We start from the raw sequence: 21,170 nt of genomic DNA, 5'->3' as shown, positions 1-21,170 counted from the left end.
TGTTGCAGCATGAAATGGATAGTTCAGTCCATCCCTCCTCACCCACACAGTCAGCCAGCATTTATTGCCACTGAGCATGTTTTGGGGTGCTTTGTTTTTGCTCCCTTATGGTTATCCCCACCACAGGCCTACTTGGTCTCCTCCAGGCAAGCTGATACCTCCCCTCCTGTGCACGGGTGGCATAGTTCTGGCTACATAAGGAGAGCCACACATCCATGAATTTCAGAAATAGATGGAAGAAACATTGTACTGGGAAGGCTTCTGACCAAGGCTCCCGTCACTTCATTCCAGTTCCCTTCCCCACCCCCACCCCATTTTTCCAATTCGCCAATAGTCAGCCAGCATTCTGTGCCGACTTTGCAGGCTCAGTCCTGAATTCAGTTATTTCTGGCATGCTCTCTCCCCTTCAGATTTTGTTTGCTTATTCCTAAATGATTTCCGTATTAATGCAAACTTCGGTGGTTCTCCTGAGCATGCCAAGTCCTCCCCCCTCTTTTGTGTGGGTTTTGGCAATGTAAGTTTTGGCAATGTAAGGACCAGCAATCGGAAAACCGAGATTGCTCTGTGTGTGTTTGATTATTTGCCTTCTTCACCTCATCAAAGAAGAGGATCTGGGGGTTCTTCAAGATGGTGCGGGCAATAGCGACTCGTTGCTTCTCCCCTCCACTCAGCTTCAGACCTCGCTCGCCAACCTGTGTATCATAACCTGCCAGGTACAAGTGGACAAAGCAAAATCAAATGCTGTGTAATAGAGAGTAACTACCTGTGACTTCTGCTGTTCAGGCACTGTGAGTGCCTTGGATCTTTTGGCCACTTACAGTATCTTGCTACACCTCCCAGGTCTACTGCCAAGACAGATTTGATAAAGACACTTTTAGCAAATATCTAGTTTCAGAAGCCAATCCTGATTGCTCTCATTGCCCAAAGGTGCTTCTATCAACTGCTCTTAGAGGTTTCTGGGGTGGGAGTCTGGACTGCCACAGACCTTGCTCGTGTTAACTGAAGAGCTAAAAAAGCTTTTAGAAAACATTGAATAGGATTCCACTAAGTTGTGTGTGTTGGATGACGTCCACTCACACAACAGAACTTCCTCCCCTCTCCTCATGCTGTCTGCCCCCAAAGTCTGCTCTGGAGAGTGGGGGTAACCCTTGTGATGGGTTCAGTGTGTGTGTGAAGGACCAGGAGTGTATGTGGCTGGGGGAGAAGGAAAAGTCCCATTGTGGGAAGTGAACTCATTCCCTGTGCACGTATCCCACTGAATTCGACCCATTGAGATGACCAGAGTCTGTAAGGAAGACCCCGAGAGGGAGAGGGTAAGAGCCAGGGGCAGGTCCTTTCGGTTCAGATAAGAACACAGGAAGTTGCTGAATGAGGAAGCCCTCTAGCTCAGCACTGCCCACACCTGCCTTCCCCAGTCTGGTGCCTCTTGCCCTCCCTGGCCATTGGCCAAGTGAGAGAAGGCACTCACTGGCTGCTGCTCTCCTGGGTCTCAGGTAGGAGCCTCTCTGTCTCAGCCCGGCCTGGAGAGGCCAAGTGATGAAACACGGGGCCTTTCGCATGCAAGGCATGTGCTCCACCAGTGAGCTGCAGCAGAAGAGAAGGCATCCCGATAGAAGCATTCTGGGTTTCACAGCATCCTGCAGGGTAAATTACGAGCTTGATGGCACAGCAAGCATAAGCCAGAGGTGGCAAGCAGCCCCTTACCATCGGGGAAAGTGAGGATGCGTTCATGGATATTAGCCGCAATCGCCGCCTCAATCACCTCCTCATTGGTGGCATCAATGCGTCCGTACCGGATGTTGTTGCGAATGGTATCGTTGAAGAGGACAGTGTCCTGAGGCACCACACCAATGTGGGAGCGCAGCGAAGCCTGCTTGGCCTGTGGAGAAAGGGAAATGGGTGGGTTGAAGTGGGGGCAGAGAGAAGGGAAAGGAAGACATCGCCCAGCTAGGAATAGTGTACAAACACACACACCCTCCCCAAAGCAGTGTGGTGTTATCACAGCCTTATGGAGAGTCTGGCCTGAGGCATCTGCAAGGTGGGTCTTGTCACTATGAACAACCATGATGTCACACCTTGAAGTGGGGGCAATTTCCCAGGTTAGACAGCAGCCAGCACCCAACCCAATGCCCTCTTTTATGGTCCATTCTTGATGAGATGACTTCTGCTCATACACACTGGCGGAGGAAGAGGAGTGTGGGGGGAGCGCACCGCCCCCGACAGCGTGATCTTGGTGGGGTGCCATCTTGGCTGCTCCCCCCCGCCCCTGCTGGGTTCCACACCCCCGCAGGCAGCTGCCACGCCCCCGGGACGTGCACCATGCCCCTGTGGGCAGTGCGCCACATCCCCGGGATGCGCACCAGCCCCGCCCCCACCTGCTCTCCGCCTCCCCCCCCCCCCGGTGCCGGAGCATGAAGCTCTGCCACTGCTCATACATGATCTTGCTCTCCATAACACCTGCAAACGTTTCAGGGCTTCAGTTCCCATTGGTGCATGCCCTGTAGTTTCCTGCTGAAATCATGTAACTTTTCAAATTCTTCATGTTCTGGGTTGTTGTCCTTTGTCCTGCTTTCGTTGCGCCTTAGAGCAAGAATTGCCCGTCCTGAAGGCAACGGGGGAAGCATTGCAGAACGACGAATAAATGGTATGTGTACAGTCCAGGGTAAATCTCCTGCCAATACGCTATAGCAACACGCTGCAGAATACACCCGCAAAATGAGTCACCAGTCTAGAAGGCCCAGTAACACAAATCCCAGGGTAGAACTTAGAGAAGGATTATTATTTGGGCAGCCTGGCCATTCTCTGGACATTAGAATTGTAACCCTTTCAGTGCAAGACACATTCTGTTATTAATCTCTGTTGAGATGAGCATCATCTATACCCTACAGAGCTCCATGTCAGGGGCTTTCCTCACTACAGGAGATGTGGAGAAAGGCAGATGATGGCAAATGAGAGTCACACAGTCGTTTTTTTAATCCAAAGAGCTGAAGGCACTTTGAATGAGCAAATCACCACTTGTGATGTGGACACCTGCTCTTCTGTTGCTTTTGGTAAACATGTTTTGCTATTTTTGGGAAAATAGGTGGAGGTTTGTGGGGGGGAGAATGGTTTGATCAGAGGGAGAAAAGAAGTGTTTGCACACACACAACATGGGAAGGGATGCATCTTTCAAGCTTCCCTCCACACTCTTACATGCTTGTTTCCTGTGCCATCTACCCTGCATATCAGCATCCATTGCTTCCTAGAGATATTTTGCTCCGATGACCAGTGAAAATAAGAACCCTGCAGGATAGGTTTTTTTAAAAAATAAAAAACCCTAGTGGGGGAGGCTAGGGGAACCACACATTTCAAAAGAGCAGACAGCAAGCAGCTGGAGCAGACATGAAAAGAGCAGCTGCCCTTCAATCCTCTCCCCCCTCCCCGCCAACCTCAGACCCTCATGAAATCCTGGCACCCAGATGGGGCACCTAGGACTCTCCCCAGATATCCTGTAGCAGTTCCCCCAGTGAGCCTGGGTGGCCAGAGGAGAGGTGGAAGCAGTTTGCAGCTGTGCCTTCCCCAGCACAGCTCTTTCATCCGTCCCTAAATGGAATCACACGTCTCTGCTTTGCTGGGGGCAACCAACAGAAACCAGGAATTAAGCATTTGGGCTGGGGCAGGAAAAGTCCTGAGGAGCAGAAGGAGAAATGTATGCGCCTGAGTGAGTGAGTGTGTGTACGTAAGTGGAAGGTGGCAGAGCCATTCAAGGGCTACTTTAGCCCTTTAGGCCAATGTGGGGGAACCTTTTAAGCTTGGGAGCCAAATGGCAATTTGGGCCAGAGATGCAAGTGGGCTGAGCAACACATTTAAATGTTATCTTTCCACCATACTCTAGTTTCTCCCACACTCCCCTCTGTGTCGTCCATTCAGGCAACCAAGAAATATCTTCTCAGCCTTTGAAGGACATATTCCAGTCAGGCAAAAACACTCATGGAGGGTGCAAAGTGAAAGACAGTGATGGATATGGCCTGAGGAGAAGGGTTGTTGCCTGGGGAGACTTCTGAGGGACAAACAGAGAAGTGCACAGGGCCAGAATTGGCCCCCCCAGGACGGAGGTTCCCCTTCCTTGTTTTAAGCAGAATAACATGATTCCAAGGATGCCAGCTGCTTGTTCCTTTGGATGACACCTCCTTCCTCCCACTCGTCATGCCAAGAGCCTTGTCTCCATTCCATGCTGGAAGACTCTGGCACCTCACTAATGAAGCCGTCGGGAGGATTTCAACATTGTGCTCTTCCATTCATTTCATCTGTGCAAGCATTGCTACTTGTCAGATGGAACTATTCTCCCCCTTTCCCCCCTCCCCACTGTACTGGGGGTGCTTCTGACCACCCTCCAAAGCTAATTCCAGGGGGCAGGGTGGGGTGGGGGCGAGGAGAGGGAAAGAAGTCTTTGTGCAGATCTTCCACTGAGGGGGCGGGTTAGGTGAATCCCATCTCTCCTATTGCCACAACATAATGGCCTCGTTACCTTGGAGATATCCTGCCCATCAATTCGGATGCAGCCTCCCCACACATCGTAGAAGCGGAAGAGTAGGCGAATGATGGTGCTCTTTCCTGAGCCAGAGGGTCCCACCTGGGCGGAGAGAGGGGGGTGAGGAAGGGTCAATATGGGTACAGCCAGCAGGAGGAATGAGTAAGCAGGGAAAAGCACTGGGGGGGGGGGGGGGCTTCCATGGGACCTGCCATTGCTCCCATTGTAGCAGAATCAAAAGAGGGAACGGCGTTCATTCTAGGCAAAACTCTCTCCTTACCAGTGCAAGGGTCTGCCCAGGCATCACTGTGAAGGAAACATCACGCAGGACTTCCCTCCTGTGAGGAAAGTGAACAAAAAGCATCTCCAACATTCCGCTGAGGCCCACCACATTTTCCTTCATCCTTTGAGCATCCCCCCCCCCCCCCGTTACCTACCACAATCTCTTTACTATCTTCTCCACCCCCTGTTTTCCTGACTCACTACCCACCCACCCAGCTCTCTGGACCTTCCCCCTTACCCTTCCACATAGCCAAAGTGGACATTTTCAAATTCCACACGTCCTGCCAGAAACCGAAGGTCTGCAGCACCTGGTTCGTCCTTCACCTGCAGGTAAACAAATCTGTGACATCATGCATGGTCTTGGGCCTAACTAGGCAAGCCATGTGTGCGGAAGCACAGGAGCTCCTGAAAGGGGGGGGGGAGTGTAGGGTCAGTGGGTAGAGGATGTGGTTTGCATGAAGGTTATGCCAAAAATCCCCCTCCCCGCAAATATTACAAGCAGTCAGAGAAACACACTCCCTGAGAGGACATGGCCATCACAGCAACACTCTGAAGGCATGAGCCCCGTAGTGTAATTGCAAGCTGTGTGAAGAGCAATTGCCTTTTGTTTTCCAAGCACACAGTGGCCTTTGAATTTCGGTGCTTGAGCACAACAGGGATTCAGCATCACTATTCTCATTTCTGTCTTATCACCCAGTCCAGACAGTGAACAATCAGAGAGAAGCCACTTCCAAAAAAACCCCTTAAGTTGCTGGAGGGAAGGGAAGAAGTATCTAAGAGAGCATAGGCTAGCAGCTATTCACAGAAGCATTGATGTGGCCTGAACTCACTTCTTGCTCCTCGCTGAAGAGCTCAAACATGTTCTCCATGTCAACAAATGAGCTTTGGATCATTCTGAAAAAGAAAAAAACTCCATTGGACCACCCAGGGCCAGGTAGGGTGGGTGCTGCTTAAGGTACTAAAAAGCACTCAGGCATGGGTGCGTGGCACAAATGTGAATCATGTTTGCATATGCTAATGCATGGGTAGGCAAACTAAGGCCTGGGGGCCGGATCCGGCCCAACTGCCTTCTCTATCCGGCCCACGGACAGTCCGGGAATCAGCATGTTTTTACATGAGTAGAATATGCCTTTTTATTTAAAATGCATCTCTGGGTTATTTGTGGGGCATAGGAATTCATTCAAATATAGTCTGGCCCCCCACAAGGTCTGAGGGACAGGGGACCGGCCCCCTGCTGAAAAAGTTTGCTGACCCCTGTGCTAATGTATATGTATTTAAGCTGCCTCTGAGCAAATTTAAATGACCGGGCATTTCACCAGGACTGCACTTTGTAAGTGCCCCCAGCTGTGGTGCTGTAAGCAAAGTTTTTGAAGATCTCACTTTTGTTTAGTTTATTATTTTATTATGTTAGTTTATTCATATTGTTTTATTCAGTGTTGCTCAGCTCACATTATTAAATTAAGTTAGGTTAATGTATCGTTTTTATACAATGTTACATATGGATTGAGGTTTTGTACTTACTGATATAATATTTTATCTGTCATCTATCTATCTATCTATCTATCTATCTATCTATCTATCCTAATGCATTTTGAAATGTTATCGTTACTGTTCATTTGATAATGTTCTGAGCTACTTTAGGCACAGGTTTTGTGTGAAAGAAGCATACAAATAAACTGATAAGGATGAGATCTGGGGTGCTTGGGACAAAAGACTTGAGGCTGGGCCCTTTGGGCACCCCCTGCTAGGTGTCACTGAAGTGGGTGTGGGTCTAATTCTCTTCTCTAGTAAGGAAAAAGAAGGGACCGGGGAAACCATGTATTTGCACTCCAAATATGGCAATCAATTAGACCCCAAGCATGAAAGCAAACTCCATCTGTCACACCTCCCCCACCAGCAAATGTTCCCAAACCTTTAACACATGTTCACACTAAATGATATCACACCTCCTTTGTAACCATCTCTCATACTTCAGAGGACGGGGAGGCTAAGGGGCAACCCAAACTCTTTGGAGGTGGGGGAACGTCTCATGACACAGTTACTAAACGCAGGCCTCAATTTCAAGTCTTATTTCAACTTCCTAGGACTGTGTTAGTCTTTATGGTGTTCTATCTTTTTTGCTAGGGCTGTAAAGAGATGATGCAAAAGGGATCACCTTTGCACCAATGAGAGAAACATTTGCGTTTGGCTCAATATAGTGGTATGAGGGAAATGTGGCTCATTACTGACTTAGCTTTTGAGAAATCAATTTCGTATTGAATTTAATATTCTATTCATTATCTTGCACTTGGCATAGGCAGAGGGCCTTCTTGGTAGTGGCGCCCACTCTGTGGAATGCATCCCATCAGATGTTAAGGAGATGAGCAATTATATAACATTTAGGAAACATCTGAAGGCAGCTCTGATAGGGAAGCTTTTTATGGTTTAATGGTTTACTATGTTTTTATTTATGGTGGAAGCTGCTCAGAGTGGCTGGGGAAACCCAGTCAGATGATGATGATGATTTTAATATATTTAATACATGCTGGATACAGGGCACATTTGCATGTCACAGTGAGACTTTCTGTGCACAAGCAAAACTGCACCAGATTTTTCTCCTCCAAAAAACCCCATAATCCTTGGCTTACCATTATGAACAAACCAGGGACGATTATTTGTTTCATTCCCACGATCAGTAGCCAAAGTTTCTTCTTGGCTTACTGACTGTGGAGCAAAATGAACCGCAATCCCTTATTTGTTCAAAATGTAAGCAAAGAATCAAGCCAGGAGGAGCAAAGGAGTCCTCTTAGGTGCATTTACAGTGAACCATTTTACTGTAATGTGCAAACAGCCATACCGTATAAATTTCATCTTACATAGCTCTTCTCTTCTGGTATTCAGTTTCTATTCAGAAATATATCTGTCCCACTTTAAAAAAGGGGAGGGGGCTCGTTGCTCTCACCATACTCAGAAATCCTCCTTACAGTTTTCAAGCAAAATATTAAGGGGCAATGGACATTTGCTTGTTCTCTGCCTATGATGCCCTAACTCAAACAGGGCTCTGCCCTGCATTTCATGCATCTGTAAAGAGTTAATACATTCCCTGGGAGTTTTCTGTCTTATGGGATAGCAGGCCTGGTTGATTTAATCTGCTGTTTAAAGTAAAATCTCAATTCCAGAAACCAGTCTACGTGCTCCTTTTTCCTTCTGGTTAAGGCTTCTCACATCTTGTCTCCATATCTGTTTGCTTCACATTACCTCGTCAGCCTCTGTACAACAATAAATTGACAAGTGGTTTTCTCTATGGATTATGGTTTCCTTCAGACACAGATTTTGTAGCCCTCTATGTGGTGGCACTTTACTGTTAGGCAAACCGCAGTCTGGGAGGTAGCAGCATGGAGACGCGGCACTGAAGAGGCTTTCATGTAACACTGTCCAATTTTGCAATCTCTCTGTGTGTGGACAAAGTCCCTCAAATTTCATCAACACACGCCTCTCTGCATTCTCAAAATGCCTAACCAACACTACAGAACAAAATAGCCTATGGAGTAGGTTACCTGTAATAGGTGCCAAACCAGTTCAGTGGGGTGTACAGTTGGATGATGTATGTGCCAAAGAGAACATAATCGCCCACCTGGAGGGAACAGAGATGCAAGTCAGAGCCAAAATGATGATGTCTCCCTGTGGCAGAGTGTGGAAGTGCTTTATCGTATTGTTTTTAACAGTCCAGCAGCTCTTCAAGTCTTTGTACAAAACTGCATTAGAGATCCCTCACCCCTTACTAGGGAAAGCAAAATGGTAGCTGTCTTATTGTAACACAAAGCTGGACCTTCACCCCCCACAATCTCTCTCCTCCAGTGCCCAATTTTCCCTCTCAGACATAAGGTATGTTTCTGAGAGAGAGTATAGCGATAGATTTGCACTACACTTCTCAAGTCCAACAGCCCACCATTAGAGCCCAGTCAGCCGTAACTCTACATGCATCCGAGAGGGAGCTGGTTGTTGGGTGATTCTGGTGAAGCAGAATGATAAAGGCTGATAAAGGTCAAAGACTTGTGCAGCACATAAATTCTTGCTCCCTGACCAACGAAAGCCCCATTAAGCCCCTCTTTGGTTTATAAGCCTACTACAAACTCAGACACACACATTCCTCCCACGGCCCAACGAATCATGAGAGCTAGGAACAAACGGGCTAAAGAAGATAGTTTGTTGTTTGTTGTTGTGCTGCCAGGGAGATTGTGTTCAACTCGCTCGTGCAAGGCGGGGCCAGTTACAGATCAGGTTTGAGCTGGCTGTTTGTGGAACCTCTGTGCAATTCAGACCTAAACCTTGTTTTCAGAGCCAACGTGCACCTGACAGAGTACTGCATCTGCAGGACTTCATGAAACCACAAATACAGTGGGCAAACAGGCCAGATTGCAGGCTAAAGCCCAGCACTGTGGCCAAGGCAAAGTCTATTATTCAAATTGATTTCTTTTATACTTAACCAAGCTCTGTTTTCCTGTCATTCATATTCAACTTGCCTTAGATCTAGGAGTGAAAGGGCTTCCTCATCTTATGTGTTAATACTGCATCCCTTCCATTACCTCCTCCCCACTTTAATATACAGAATATACATCCTTGTTCTCTCACCATCATTAGGAGTGCACTCCATGTGGGAATGTGTGTTTTCACATCTGGAGTACAAACCCAAAACATGCTGGTCTCTTTCTTCTGATGTTGGTGGAAACTAGCTCCCATTTGTTGAGGTTCCCCCCCACTCCCCTTTAGATCTCTTAATTGGTGACAAACCTTTTCCAGCCTTGCCTCTTGCTTGTGATTGCTTTTGTTCTCAAAGAGAGGTCTAGCTCTCCAATCTGGTTTCATTTTAAGCTTCTGCACCCTCGGCTGCCCATTTTTCTCAGCATGGGTTGAGCGCTGCGACCCTTCGGTCTCCACACAACTTTGAAATTCAGCAAAGGCTAATTAGCCCTTCACAAAGACTTTTGAGAAACTGCCAAGCTCTTACGTCCCCCCCCCCCCAGCCTTCCCTTCCCGTAACTTAACCAGACCACGTCCTGCAACCTCCACTCTTGGGTTCTTAGGTGGCGCAAGCTTGTCCGCCTCCACAGCTCTCCTTGCAGCCTCTTTCCTGCTCACTTGCCTTTGTTGCATTTCACAGAACCGAAAAACACACTGCAAATATCCCCCCAAAACATGTTGAGAAACATGTGCCCCTGTGTTTGTTTGTTTCTGTCTGTCTGTTTGTCTGTCTCTAGTTCAAGCTGCGCCAGAACACTCTACAAAGAGATTCAGGGCCTCTACAGAGGCTTCCCTTGCCTCAGGAAGGCCAGCAGACTCTGCCTGGCAGCTGTAACAATGGGGAGAGTGGCTCTACATTTCTCGAAGCAGAGTGATCCCACTTTGTAGAGGAGGCCCAAGCCACTCGTAGATTTGTGGGGCTGGCTGGCAACAGAATGGAAACTCTTCCTGTAGTGAAGGAAGCCCCATGTAGTCAGCTGCTCCACATGCTGTTGCCTCCACGTAGAAAGAGTGGCATGTGGCTTGGCTCTTAGTTACAGGTTCCATGTATTATTATTCATAATAGTAATTAGATTTATTACCCACCCTACCCCCTAATGTCCCACGGCAGGTTACAATACAAAGCAATACAATTGAAAACCAAATAGAAAGCACACACATGCGATAAAAATCACACATATATACAGAGATGTGTGTACTCAGAGATGCCCACACCATCTATGCCCCTCTGGCACTGCAGTGGGCAAGGACTTACATGGAGCCTCTTCTTGGTCACATAGTAAGCACATAGTAGGGATCCGGCCAGCAGCCCCACCCCGATCACTAGATTCTGGGTCTGGTTCAACAGTGCCAGTGATGCATTGACTTTCCATTCGGAGACCTGCCAGGAGGAGAGAAGAAAGTGGGCCACTGCAGAACCATCCTGCGGCCCACAGAGAGCACCCAGCAGATCCCTGAACCCTCCTACCTCCACAAAGCAGGGCGTTGTTGAACCCAGTTGCCTTCTCCTGCTCCACTGCAAGACAGCCAGCAGTACAAACACATACACCATGTACATGGAGGAGCAGAAATAGGGAAGAGGAGGAGCAGAGAGTGTACCCCAAAGATAATGGAAGATGCAAGCCCAGTTGCCACACCCTGGTCTTTCCATACCTGGTACTTGACAATGGCATCATTGAAGCGGGTAGCCTCATAGTTCTCGGCATTGTAATATTTCACCTACAACAAAATCATGACACGGATGAGGCAGTGCCAGGCGAGTCCCCCTCCACTTGAACCCTCCACAAACTAGAGACATTCACCCAACCTGGGGATTCAGCTTCAGATCAGCCGGCAGATGTCCTGCTCTACTCAACTAAAACCTGGAGCCTGAGCTGTTTTAGGCAGTAAACCACCCAGAAAGGCTTGCTGCTACTCCTTGTTCTCCCCTCACACTAGGCTCACTAGGGTGGGGGTTTAAGTACCGTCTCAAAGTTCAGAAGCGAGTCAACAGCTCGGGAACGGGCTTCATTGTCACGGGTATTCATTTCACGGCGGTACTTTGTTCGCCACTCAGTCATTATAATAGTCAAAGCTATGGAGAAAAAGAGAGGCCTGGAATCACTGAGACGTACTCAGACAAAAACTGTTCCTCAAATACAAGCGAAATTATGATCCATTTCAAGCATTTATTATCACCACAAATGTCAATATAAACTTACAGGATTACACATCGAGTACTCCCACACAGAATGAACGGAAACCATTTTTCAGTCACATCCACAGAAACACCTAAGCCATTGCTTCAAAGGAACTTTATCTGCCAATTTAGTTACCTCAGAGATACCCCAAATTAATCATGCCACAATGAGCTTGCCAATGATGAGTTCGCATGATTTTTAGCAGCACCTAGGCTATTCTGCAGCAATAATTCAATAGCCCCTTGAAAATAACCTCGAAAATGATTCAAAAGCAAGGTTAAAACATAAAATCTAAGCCTTACACCAGATATTTCGTAGATTTTTTTTTAATGATGACTAGTAAACTGGAGAGCACTAAGGTGAATCCATCATGCAGGACAAAAATATGCTTGATTGTAACACAACTTTTAACAACCAAAAGTATATGCTTTCCCTTGCAGGAGCAATACTATCAGAACACTAATTTGTATTTGAGATAAAACTTGTGAATTGTCTTCAGCTGTATGAACTGCTGTTTTTTATGATAAAGCACCAGAGCAGAAGCCAATCCTCAGAAGCTATCCTCTTGCTTTTGTGCATGCTGCTATTGTCAAAAGATCTTTTTTATTACCTGATCACATTGCTCATAAATGATAATGCAATTCACCTATACTGTATCAGTCTTGGGAATATGTTTCTGGGCACAAATGTAACAAATGAAGACCACCCAACCCACACTTACAGTCTTCCCCATCAGATCCCATCTCTCTCTTTCCCACAACCTTACTCACAGCTGCCCAGCACTCCACAAATGCACATCTGACCATGACCACACTTTAGTCCACCTCAAGACGCCACCAGTCCAAGCCACCCTCACCACCTTTATCTTCCTGGCCCGCTCTTCTCCCTACAATCCCAAATACCTGTCAAGTGAAAGGCATGCTAACGGGTTTCTAGAGTAGCTGCAGTGGTGGAAACCTTCTCCCTGGCCGCCTTACCTCCTGGGGTCCCCTGCTGCAAACACTCACCGAGATAAAAGCTCATGCAGAGGAAGATGATAAGGCCGAACCAGGCACTGAAGGTTGTGGTGAAATACACAATCGCAATTATGATGTCGGCTATCGTGGGGAAGATGCTGAAGACAATGTAGCTGTGGGATAGAAGGGGGGGGGGCAAGTCAGGTCACACGGCATGCAAGGGCCACCAACATCACCAGGAGAAAACAGGTGAGTGCAGGCACCCCTGAGCCAGGACTGATGGAGAGCCCTCCACTGGCCAGGCCCACAAGCACACCTGAGCAAGTTGTTGATGCTGCTAGTGCCTCTGTCGACACTGCGCAGCACCTCGCCCGTCTTGCGACCGAGGTGCCACCGAAGGGAGAGGCTGTGGAGGTGCCTGAGGAGCTGGACCTGGATTTCGCGGCTGGTGAACTGCTGCACGCGGATCCACAGGAAAGTGCGCATGTTGCTAATGAAGCCAGTGGAGCCTAGAGAGAGAAGAGCGGGGGTTGGCTCCTGTGGTTGTCTTCTGCTTCCAGTTGAACACCTGCCTCCTACCGCTGTCACCTTAAACAAGAACTGTAACCCAGAAGGATCTGGCAAATGGCTTCTATTGCCTTGCAACTACCTTGGAGCCTTCAAGCATCCCTGAGCGCAGGCAAAGTTCACTCTGAATGTCACTGTTCTAGGGGCTGCTTTTGCTGGAGCTGAGGACTGCCAACTATACCTTCCTGGGAGCAGACAGGGGACTCCCGGGTATGTAGAAATATATTCGTTTGCAAATTAAAAGAAAACAAAAAACAGCCAAAGGGTCTATGCTTAGGGGCCTATGGGATCTACTGAATGCTGAGGGCTCATGAGGGTCAAGTTTGGGGTAAATTGGGGGTGGGGGTCCTGTAGCCCTTTGGTTGCTGTTGGACCCAGTCAGCATGGCCTGTGACCAGGAACAGTGGGAGTTCTGGTCCAACGTCATCCGAAAGGCCACACGCTGCTCACAACGGATTAAGGGAACCACCTGCTTTCTCAGTATGCAGGAAGACTAAAAATGGAGAGAAAGCACAAACGGATGGCGATGGTGGACGCAGGTAATCCCAAAACAGCCTCAGCCAAAGCACGCATGTGCAGGTGTGTATGCACAACAACTGACTCACCAGCACCACCTCCCTGGAGGAACTTGAGGGCCGCATAGATGCAGACAGTTTGAAGCAGGATACGCCAACTAGCCCCTGTCGTCAGATCATTCACTGGAGGACAGGAAACAATAGTCACTTTGAAGGCCATAACCAAGGGGGTAGCCCAGAGCCCAAATGCAGTCCCACAAGCCTCTCTACGTTGCTCTCAGACACTCTCGGTTATCACACACATACTGGATCCGCTTTGCACCCTCCTTGGGTGTTTTTGCCTGGCTGAAATGTGCCCTTAGGCTCTGATAATGCTTTGGCTGCCCATATGGAGGACAGAATGGGGTGTGTGTTTGTAGAAGCTAGACTATTGTGCAAAGGTACGATCTGCACTGCTCCACATACCTTTGCCCCTGGCACCACCCACCACCGAGATGTGGCCCTTAGAAGGTTGCCCAGAAGGGAAAGTGGCCCTCGGTCTGAAAAACATTCCCCACCCTTGCCTTAATTCTGCCGCAATGTTGGTGACTTTGCTTCATACAAAATAGTCTCGAGACAAGTCACAGCACAAAATGTCTAAACATAATCACTATTAAAATTAACTAGCCAGGGAAAGCCCACAAAAATAGCAGAATGAAATGTCTGGGGAAAGATAAAAGTTTTGCCAGGCAATGAAATGGCATTCATGTGGCCAAGTCTGTTTGGGGAGAGTGTTCCATGAAGGGAGGGAATGAAGGGTTGTGAGGAGAGGAGTCACCACTGAAAAGGCTTTGTCTCTTGTTGACACGCTCCAGACTTCTGCTGGAAGGAACACTCAGAAGAAGAATTCTGAGTCTACGTTCTCACATTGCTTCCAGCAAGATGCTACCCACAGAAACTGATCCCCAAAGACATCATGGGAGCCCTGTGTTATACATGCAGTAAATGCATGGAAGTTCTCATCTACCTCAAAACTTGGGGGGGCAGGGAGAAGGCATTATCTGTGGCAGCCCCTAAGTTGTGCGTCTCCCTCCCCACAGAGGTGAGTCTGGTATCTTCATTACACAGCTCTGGGTGAATGCTGAAGGCACACCTCTTTACACCAGCTTTTGTCTCAAGCCATGCAGTGTCACAAAATAGGGCACTGACCCCAGGCAATAGGTCCCAAATACTGAGATGCTGCTATTTTTTTGGAAAAAGCACCATGAAACTTGATCTTTGTGCCCAGGCAACAAAGATCTCAAAGCTGGCCTGGATGGAGAAGAACAGAGCTACCTCAGCGGATCAAGAAAAAAATGCCTACAATTAGCCCCCCTGCGCTCCTGCCTGAGAATGATGGCTGTATCTGCGAGTGCCAAGGAAATGCCTAACACCTACTTGTTGTAGTCTCATCCCCTGAATCTCATAGGCTGCCCAGGCCTATAGGGCACTGCTGCCTTAGGAGGAGGCAGGGCTGCCACAGAACAGGAAGGTGGGGAAGAGGCTCCTCTATGCACAGAGGAAACGTGCCAGACAGGCAGCATTACAACAGAGATATTATTGCAGGCAAAAGCCTGAGCAAAACTGTTTGGATTGGGCTAGGGTGGGTGGGGGATTTCATCATCAGTTTTGGACTGTGGTGGACAGGCAGCACATAGCTTGATAAGCAGAAAGTGGCCATCTCCCACTCCTGTATCATCCTGATTTCCAAGCACCAGCTTTGGGGTTTCCTCACGCCCCCAAACCCCACCAGGCATTATAGCCTGAAAGCTTCCCACTTTGGGTCAGATCCTGCTCTCCTGCCACAGAACTCTCCTCTGATAGTCCCCCTCCTTGTTTTGCATACCTCGTACTCATCCTGCCCCATCCTTTGCTGGGAAAGACACCACCGGTGGAGTCTCCTGGCTTCATTTATTCTCTTTCAAGGCACCACACAGCCACAAAGATCCCACCCCTCCCACCCCACTGCTGGGCTGCTGGGAGACCAGGCAGAGGACACAAAGGCTCCTTGTTTGCTCCCCGCCAGCGGCACTTTGCTGGGTAATCCTAACTGGCAGGGTGGGTGACCCCATCTGGGAGTGCCCCTCCTTTGCCTTTCATTCTCTCTACATTGGGGGGGGGGGGAGAGGATCCCCTTCCCCCATCCCAACTTGCTTTACCCAGCACATGGTGGAGAGTGTTAATCCACCCTGTTCCCAAGCACAGGTAGAAATTATACTCTCACGCGTGGAGAGAGGTTGGCATCCTTGCGGGGTGGGGGGAGGCAATGAGGACGGGCAACCCGGAACAGAGACCTCGCTGCTGTCATTACATATCACCCACAGGGTGCTTTTCATTTTAAAATAACTGTTTTGCAATATTTTATTCTACGCAACTACCACGAGGTAGGCTGTTCCCATTCCGAAACACAGCGAACTGAGGCCGAACAACAGGGAGGTGGCTAAAGCCGCACAACGGGCCTGTGGCAAAGGGAGGATTTCAACCCAGATCTTCCAGACTGAATCCCAGACTTGGAGGTGTGTCCTCTCTCCACCCACTTCTGCTTCATTGCACCTCCTTCCATGCCTTGGCAATAACGAAAAAAAGGAAAGCGCAGCAAAGCTACCTGGGGGTTGGTGGCCATATGTAGCAGCCTGACAGAGGCCTGGTTCGCCCATCACAGAGCTAGATGGAGCACTGCTCTGGACCAGCATGGCCTGCCCCTGTTCTTAAGTCCGTGCTGCAGGTAAGAGCATTTGGGCCCAGGAATGGCAGAAACAGCAGCTCGATGTGCCGAGGTTGCTGGCAGGTTAGGCGATCTGGCTGAGATCTGGAGGGTGCACCCATCTCCCCCAGGTGAGACGGAGAAGAATATATCTGCTCAGCAGCTGCTTAGCATGTAGGGCAGAGAGCTTCCCCCACTCCCGAATCCATTCCCATCGAGCGATTTGGTATGCAGTTCGCAATTCCATGCCTCCCGCCTGCAATGACTCCTTTGTAAAGTCTAAAAGTCAGGGCTGAAAGGCAGGTCCGGAGTCCATCCTCCCCTATTCAGACACCTCTCAATAGCTGCCCTGAGCTGGCACTTGCACCGCCCACCGGGGCATGGGAACCTGGCACACACCAACGGCTTCTGCTAACAAAGGCAGCGCCCCTCCTCCACGGCCTGCCCACCTCTTCCCCACCCCCCACCCCAGAAGCTCAATGCAGAGTTAGTCTGGGAGTAAGCAAGATAGGAGGTCACCGCAGGGCTCAGGGCAGAAGCCTCGGGGAGATCCAAGAGGGTCACTAAATTCCCCAAGTCTTCCTGTACCAAAGTCTTCTCCCAATCCCCCAAACTAATGCCATATGACTTCGCAGATTCAGCTGGAAATGCAAGTCTCCCTTTACTCTTATTAAACACGTTCCTAAACAGGAAAGTTGCATCCTGCCCCACAAAGTTCAAAATGTAATTTTGATGGAGAAGGTTGGGCTGGGAAGGAGGGAGGGAAGCCACAGGAGAGCAGGGATGAGATCCTGGAGGTGCGTAGGGAGAGTCAAGCTTGGCAGAGGAAGGGAAACAAGAAGGCTTTGAAGAAGAATGGGGTCGAATGGAGGAATGTAAACACAGGGGTGGAAGCAATTCCTACTCTACCTAGTTTGCAAAAATGAGATGGTAGCATTCTAGAGACTGCAAGCAGGAGGGGGTGCCAGATTTTTTAAACTGGCATATTGGGGAGAGGCAATGCAACTCCCTTCGCTTTCTTCTGTCATCAGCTATTTTTATATGAGAAACCATTCAAAAATAAGACCAGGCAGAAGGCCTTCTTGGTAGTGGCGCCCTCCCTGTGGAACGCCCTCCCTTCAGACGTCAAGGAGATAAGGAACTACATAACTTTTAGAAGACATCTGAAGGCAACCCTGTATTGAGAAATTTTTCATATTTGATGTTTTGCTATGTTTTAGATATGCTGTAAGCCACCCATAGTGGCTGGGGAAACCCAGCCAGATGGGCAGGCTATAAAATTAACAACAACAACAACAACAACAACAACAACAGTAATAATAATAATAATAGCCTCCACCCCTGCAGTCCCAAGTGGTACAGCAAAGAACTCCCCTCACCCTCAACCTCAGTGCACTGCCTCTTTCTTCTTCACAAGGCTTGAGGGGCCTCTAGGGCCTGAGGGCTGCATTCCTTCCTGGACAACCTTCCAAGGACCACATGCCAGTGCTGGGCGGGGCCAGAGGCAAAAGTGGGCTGGGCAACAAATGTAAATTTTAGCTTTGTACAGCAGCCCACTCTCTTCACACACTCTTCTCTGTCCTCCATCCAGGTGAGCAAGAGGCATTCCCAGAGTTCAAGGACACATTCCAGACAGGCAACAACGCTTTGGGACGTGATGCAGGGCCGGTGAGGGGAAAGTTCTGAGGGCCAAGTAGAGAGGTCTGGGGGGCCACACTGGCTGTCCACCCTAGTTCTAAGGGGCAAGAGGAACTGGGAGCAATGTGGTCAGTCAGTGTGACGGACTCAACAGCCCTGCTTACTTCTTATGACTGGCTGCACCTCAAGAGATCATGCTCTGAGCACACTGTCCCAGTGTTTAAAACAATAATAATAATAACCAGAGCTTGTTCTCATGTGGGTAGTCGGCCTCCAGTACCAGGCAAGGAATCTATTTAAAAACTGCTTTTCCCCATGCCACAACAAGGAGAGTGGCTGGGGCAACCCAGCACAATATGCAGGGTATCAATAATAAAATTATTGTTCTCTATATAAGCAGCTCCGCACCACCTCAGGCCCTGGGGCTCTCTCTCGCCCCTGATGGTGCGTGCTTTGGAAGCCCTGAGCCCTCATGCTGTGCTGGACGTGCCAAGCCTGTCGCTTAAACGTGTCAAGGGCTCTGCAGGCCTTAAGGAGCCAGGCTGCTTAAGGGCCTCTTCAGACATTACACATTGAGCGAGTGCCTCCAAAACTAGTGCTTAGAAACAAGTGTTTGATAAGGACCCGCTCCCTGGAGAGCTTCCATTTGGCTGCAATATCTGTATCCAGCCAAAGGCCTCCTGGCTTTTGGCGGGAAGGTAAACGATGTTTCCGTGCGCTGGCCTGGTTCACCAGAAGCGGCTTAGTCATGCTGGCTACATGACCCGGAAGCTGTATGCCGGCTCCCCGGCCAGTAAAGCAAGATGAGCATCACAACCCCAGAGGCATCCGCGACTGGACCTAATGGTCAGGAGTCCCTTTACTTTTACCTTTAAGCAGCCCCAAAGGTTGCCCTTGGCCCCTTCTCTTCCCTGTAAGTCCTCTGCACATTTGCCAATGCCTATATCAGGGCGCCCTCTCTTGGTCAATTCAGAATACTTGTCCAAACAGAGGTTCTGTCCTCTCCCCAAACCCCATTCTAAGAGAAACCCCTGGCATTAATGCCAGGCCCTCTCCCATTGCACATCCACCTCTGCTAGGGGCGGCAGCACTATGCCTCCCTGGAAGCAGCCCTTTCCACTTACCAATGTACTTGTAGTAGAGGGGCACAAAGACGTTGATGCCACGCTCCAGCCCCATCAGCATCAGGCAGACGATCACCAGCCCCTGCAGTGGGTAGCTCCCCTTGGGCCACATGTACTGTATGAGGAGGCTTATCTTCCGGCCCAGATCCCTCCAGGTGGAGCGATTCTGTCTGGCATCTGGAAGCAGGGGCTGAGACACAGAAAGGACAGTGAGTAGGGGAAGGGGACTCTGCTTTTTGGCAGGGAATATTTGGGGAAGGGGACCACAACAACCTATTCAAATGGCATCTGGGCAAAGATGAGAGCCAACACCTGGGAGGGGGCAACTGAGCAAGATGGGGGGGGGCTATGGTCACTTCTCAGCAAAGGGCACAGAGAGCATTTCAAGTAAACACAACTGGAAAGGGAAGCAAAACCTTGAGAGTCACAGAAATTGAGGGTTCGGTGCAGGAAGTGTTCAGGAAAAAATAGGACTAGAAAGGCGCAGTGTTGCAAAATCTTTTTTTAAACGTTTGAATAGGACTCCTTTACAAGAAAGAGCAGGATATAAATTTAAGAAATGAAATGAAATATATATTCAGAGGGTCCATGGTGTCCAGATTTTACTGTATGAAGCAGAACCACCCCAGCGCTAGGACTACAGTGACCTCCAATCAGGCCCAGTATTCTCAAGCAGTTAAGGTCCATTAAGGTCCTTCCAGTATAACATTCTGTGGTCAAATAGATGTTCCAGGAGATTCACAAGATTTGGTGTCATGGCAAACAGCTGTTGGTTTTGCCCTCCTCCATCAATTTATTATGGCAGGAGTGGGGAACCTGTGGTCCTCCATACGTTGCTGGACTACAACTCCCATCATCCTTGACCATTGGCCATGTTGGCTGGGGCTGAGGGGTGCTGGTGTCTATGAACACCCAGAGGGCCAACAGTTCCCCTTCCTTAATTAATCACATTGTCTCCCCAAACCCAAATACATTGCAGAAGCTAATTTTTAATATTGCAGAATTAATACAAGACATTGTGAACATCTGTTTAAATTGCATAATTGATACAGGTCACAGAGATCAGATTTTCTAGTTGCAGAAACGGCACTGATGGCATGGGCAGCAACTTCTATTTTTTTATTGATTAGTGCAGAGAACATATACAAGAAATATCCACAGTGCCACCTGCTGGAGCCTATTCACATTCACCTTCAGCTTTTTTCTTTTTCTTTTTTTTTAAACCAACAAAAGTGATTCTCCAACGATGAACATTTAAAATATATGTTAGATAGAACTCAAAGCTCTTTTGCACAGTTGCAAAATTTCCTTCATTAGCCACCAGTGTAAAAGGGAGCAATGAAAATTCAGCTCCATAACTCACTCACCCTGTGGTATTATCTTTGTCTATAATGCGGTGGGGAATCTTTTAGGACCACCCAGCGGGCCAGATCACTATCTGTCTGTACCCCAGAGGCCAACTTGGACATCAGATGATTGGCATTCATTTTGATTTAAAAAAATCAGATCCCACCCTACCTGATTGACACATCCATATCTAACTTGCCTCTCAGTAACCTTTACAACAGCCCTAAATGTACACAAGTACTCAATCTCTCACTAGCCCAACAGCCCATGGAAAAAGGGCCACTGGTAAGGTTAGTCAACAGTTTTGCCTCAGGGCACTCTGAGTGCTCCACCTCACAGGGAAGTTTCGTGCCACTGAACCAGCTAGGCGCACTTGTTTCCAAACCTCCTCAAACCACACCTTTGGTGAACTTTTCCCTACAGCCTGCAATCTACTCTGAAGGTGCATTCTAGCATTGCCAGTTCTTTCCATCCAGAGGTTAGCCACTGAGGCTCCTGTGATTTTAACATCTTTAAAATTCAGATAAATTCAACAGGTGCTGCTCCCCACCCCAACCCCACTGCAGCTCCAGGCCCACAAAAGCAGCATCCACCTGTTGATTTTTTTCACTGCCATATCATTGGTTAAAAGCTCCTGATCTGTATGCAGGGATTGACTGTAAAACCACTCTGGGAACTGTAGTTCTGGGAAGAGAATAGAGGTCTCCCAACAACTCTCAGAACCCTTAACAAACTACAGCTCCCAGAATTCTTTGGGGGGAGACATGACTGCTTAGCGTCACAGTGCTTTAAATATATGGTGTGAATGTGGCCCCTGGTGTGGAACGGT

General features: G+C 48.7%; 1 protein-coding gene and 1 long non-coding RNA gene across 2 annotated transcripts in view; one reads left to right on the top strand and one right to left on the bottom strand.

Annotated features, from left to right (window-relative positions):
* The window catches only part of ABCB6 (ATP binding cassette subfamily B member 6 (LAN blood group)), a 28,824-nt gene that overhangs the window by 2,009 nt on the left and 5,645 nt on the right, over window positions 1-21,170 (bottom strand). Inside the window, exons 4-17 of the mRNA XM_081000418.1 lie at window positions 18,995-19,184; window positions 13,601-13,693; window positions 12,745-12,937; window positions 12,480-12,601; window positions 11,257-11,366; window positions 10,946-11,011; window positions 10,548-10,673; window positions 8,329-8,405; window positions 5,623-5,686; window positions 5,031-5,116; window positions 4,791-4,848; window positions 4,508-4,612; window positions 1,705-1,879; window positions 594-706 (exon numbers count right to left, since the gene is read on the bottom strand). Coding sequence (XP_080856544.1) covers window positions 594-706; window positions 1,705-1,879; window positions 4,508-4,612; window positions 4,791-4,848; window positions 5,031-5,116; window positions 5,623-5,686; window positions 8,329-8,405; window positions 10,548-10,673; window positions 10,946-11,011; window positions 11,257-11,366; window positions 12,480-12,601; window positions 12,745-12,937; window positions 13,601-13,693; window positions 18,995-19,184 — 1,578 coding nt within the window. The remainder of the gene's footprint in view (window positions 1-593; window positions 707-1,704; window positions 1,880-4,507; window positions 4,613-4,790; window positions 4,849-5,030; window positions 5,117-5,622; window positions 5,687-8,328; window positions 8,406-10,547; window positions 10,674-10,945; window positions 11,012-11,256; window positions 11,367-12,479; window positions 12,602-12,744; window positions 12,938-13,600; window positions 13,694-18,994; window positions 19,185-21,170) is intronic.
* Window positions 15,991-21,170, top strand: part of LOC308474355 — a 17,637-nt gene continuing 12,457 nt past the window's right edge. Inside the window, exon 1 of the long non-coding RNA XR_013984665.1 lies at window positions 15,991-16,253. This is a non-coding gene — a long non-coding RNA (uncharacterized lncRNA). The remainder of the gene's footprint in view (window positions 16,254-21,170) is intronic.

This window comes from Podarcis pityusensis (assembly GCF_964106645.2).
Source record: "Podarcis pityusensis genome assembly, chromosome: 1".
Taxonomy (NCBI): domain Eukaryota; kingdom Metazoa; phylum Chordata; class Lepidosauria; order Squamata; family Lacertidae; genus Podarcis; species Podarcis pityusensis.
The sequence above is the reverse complement of the archived record's forward strand: the minus strand, read 5'-3'. Positions and strand labels throughout refer to the sequence as shown.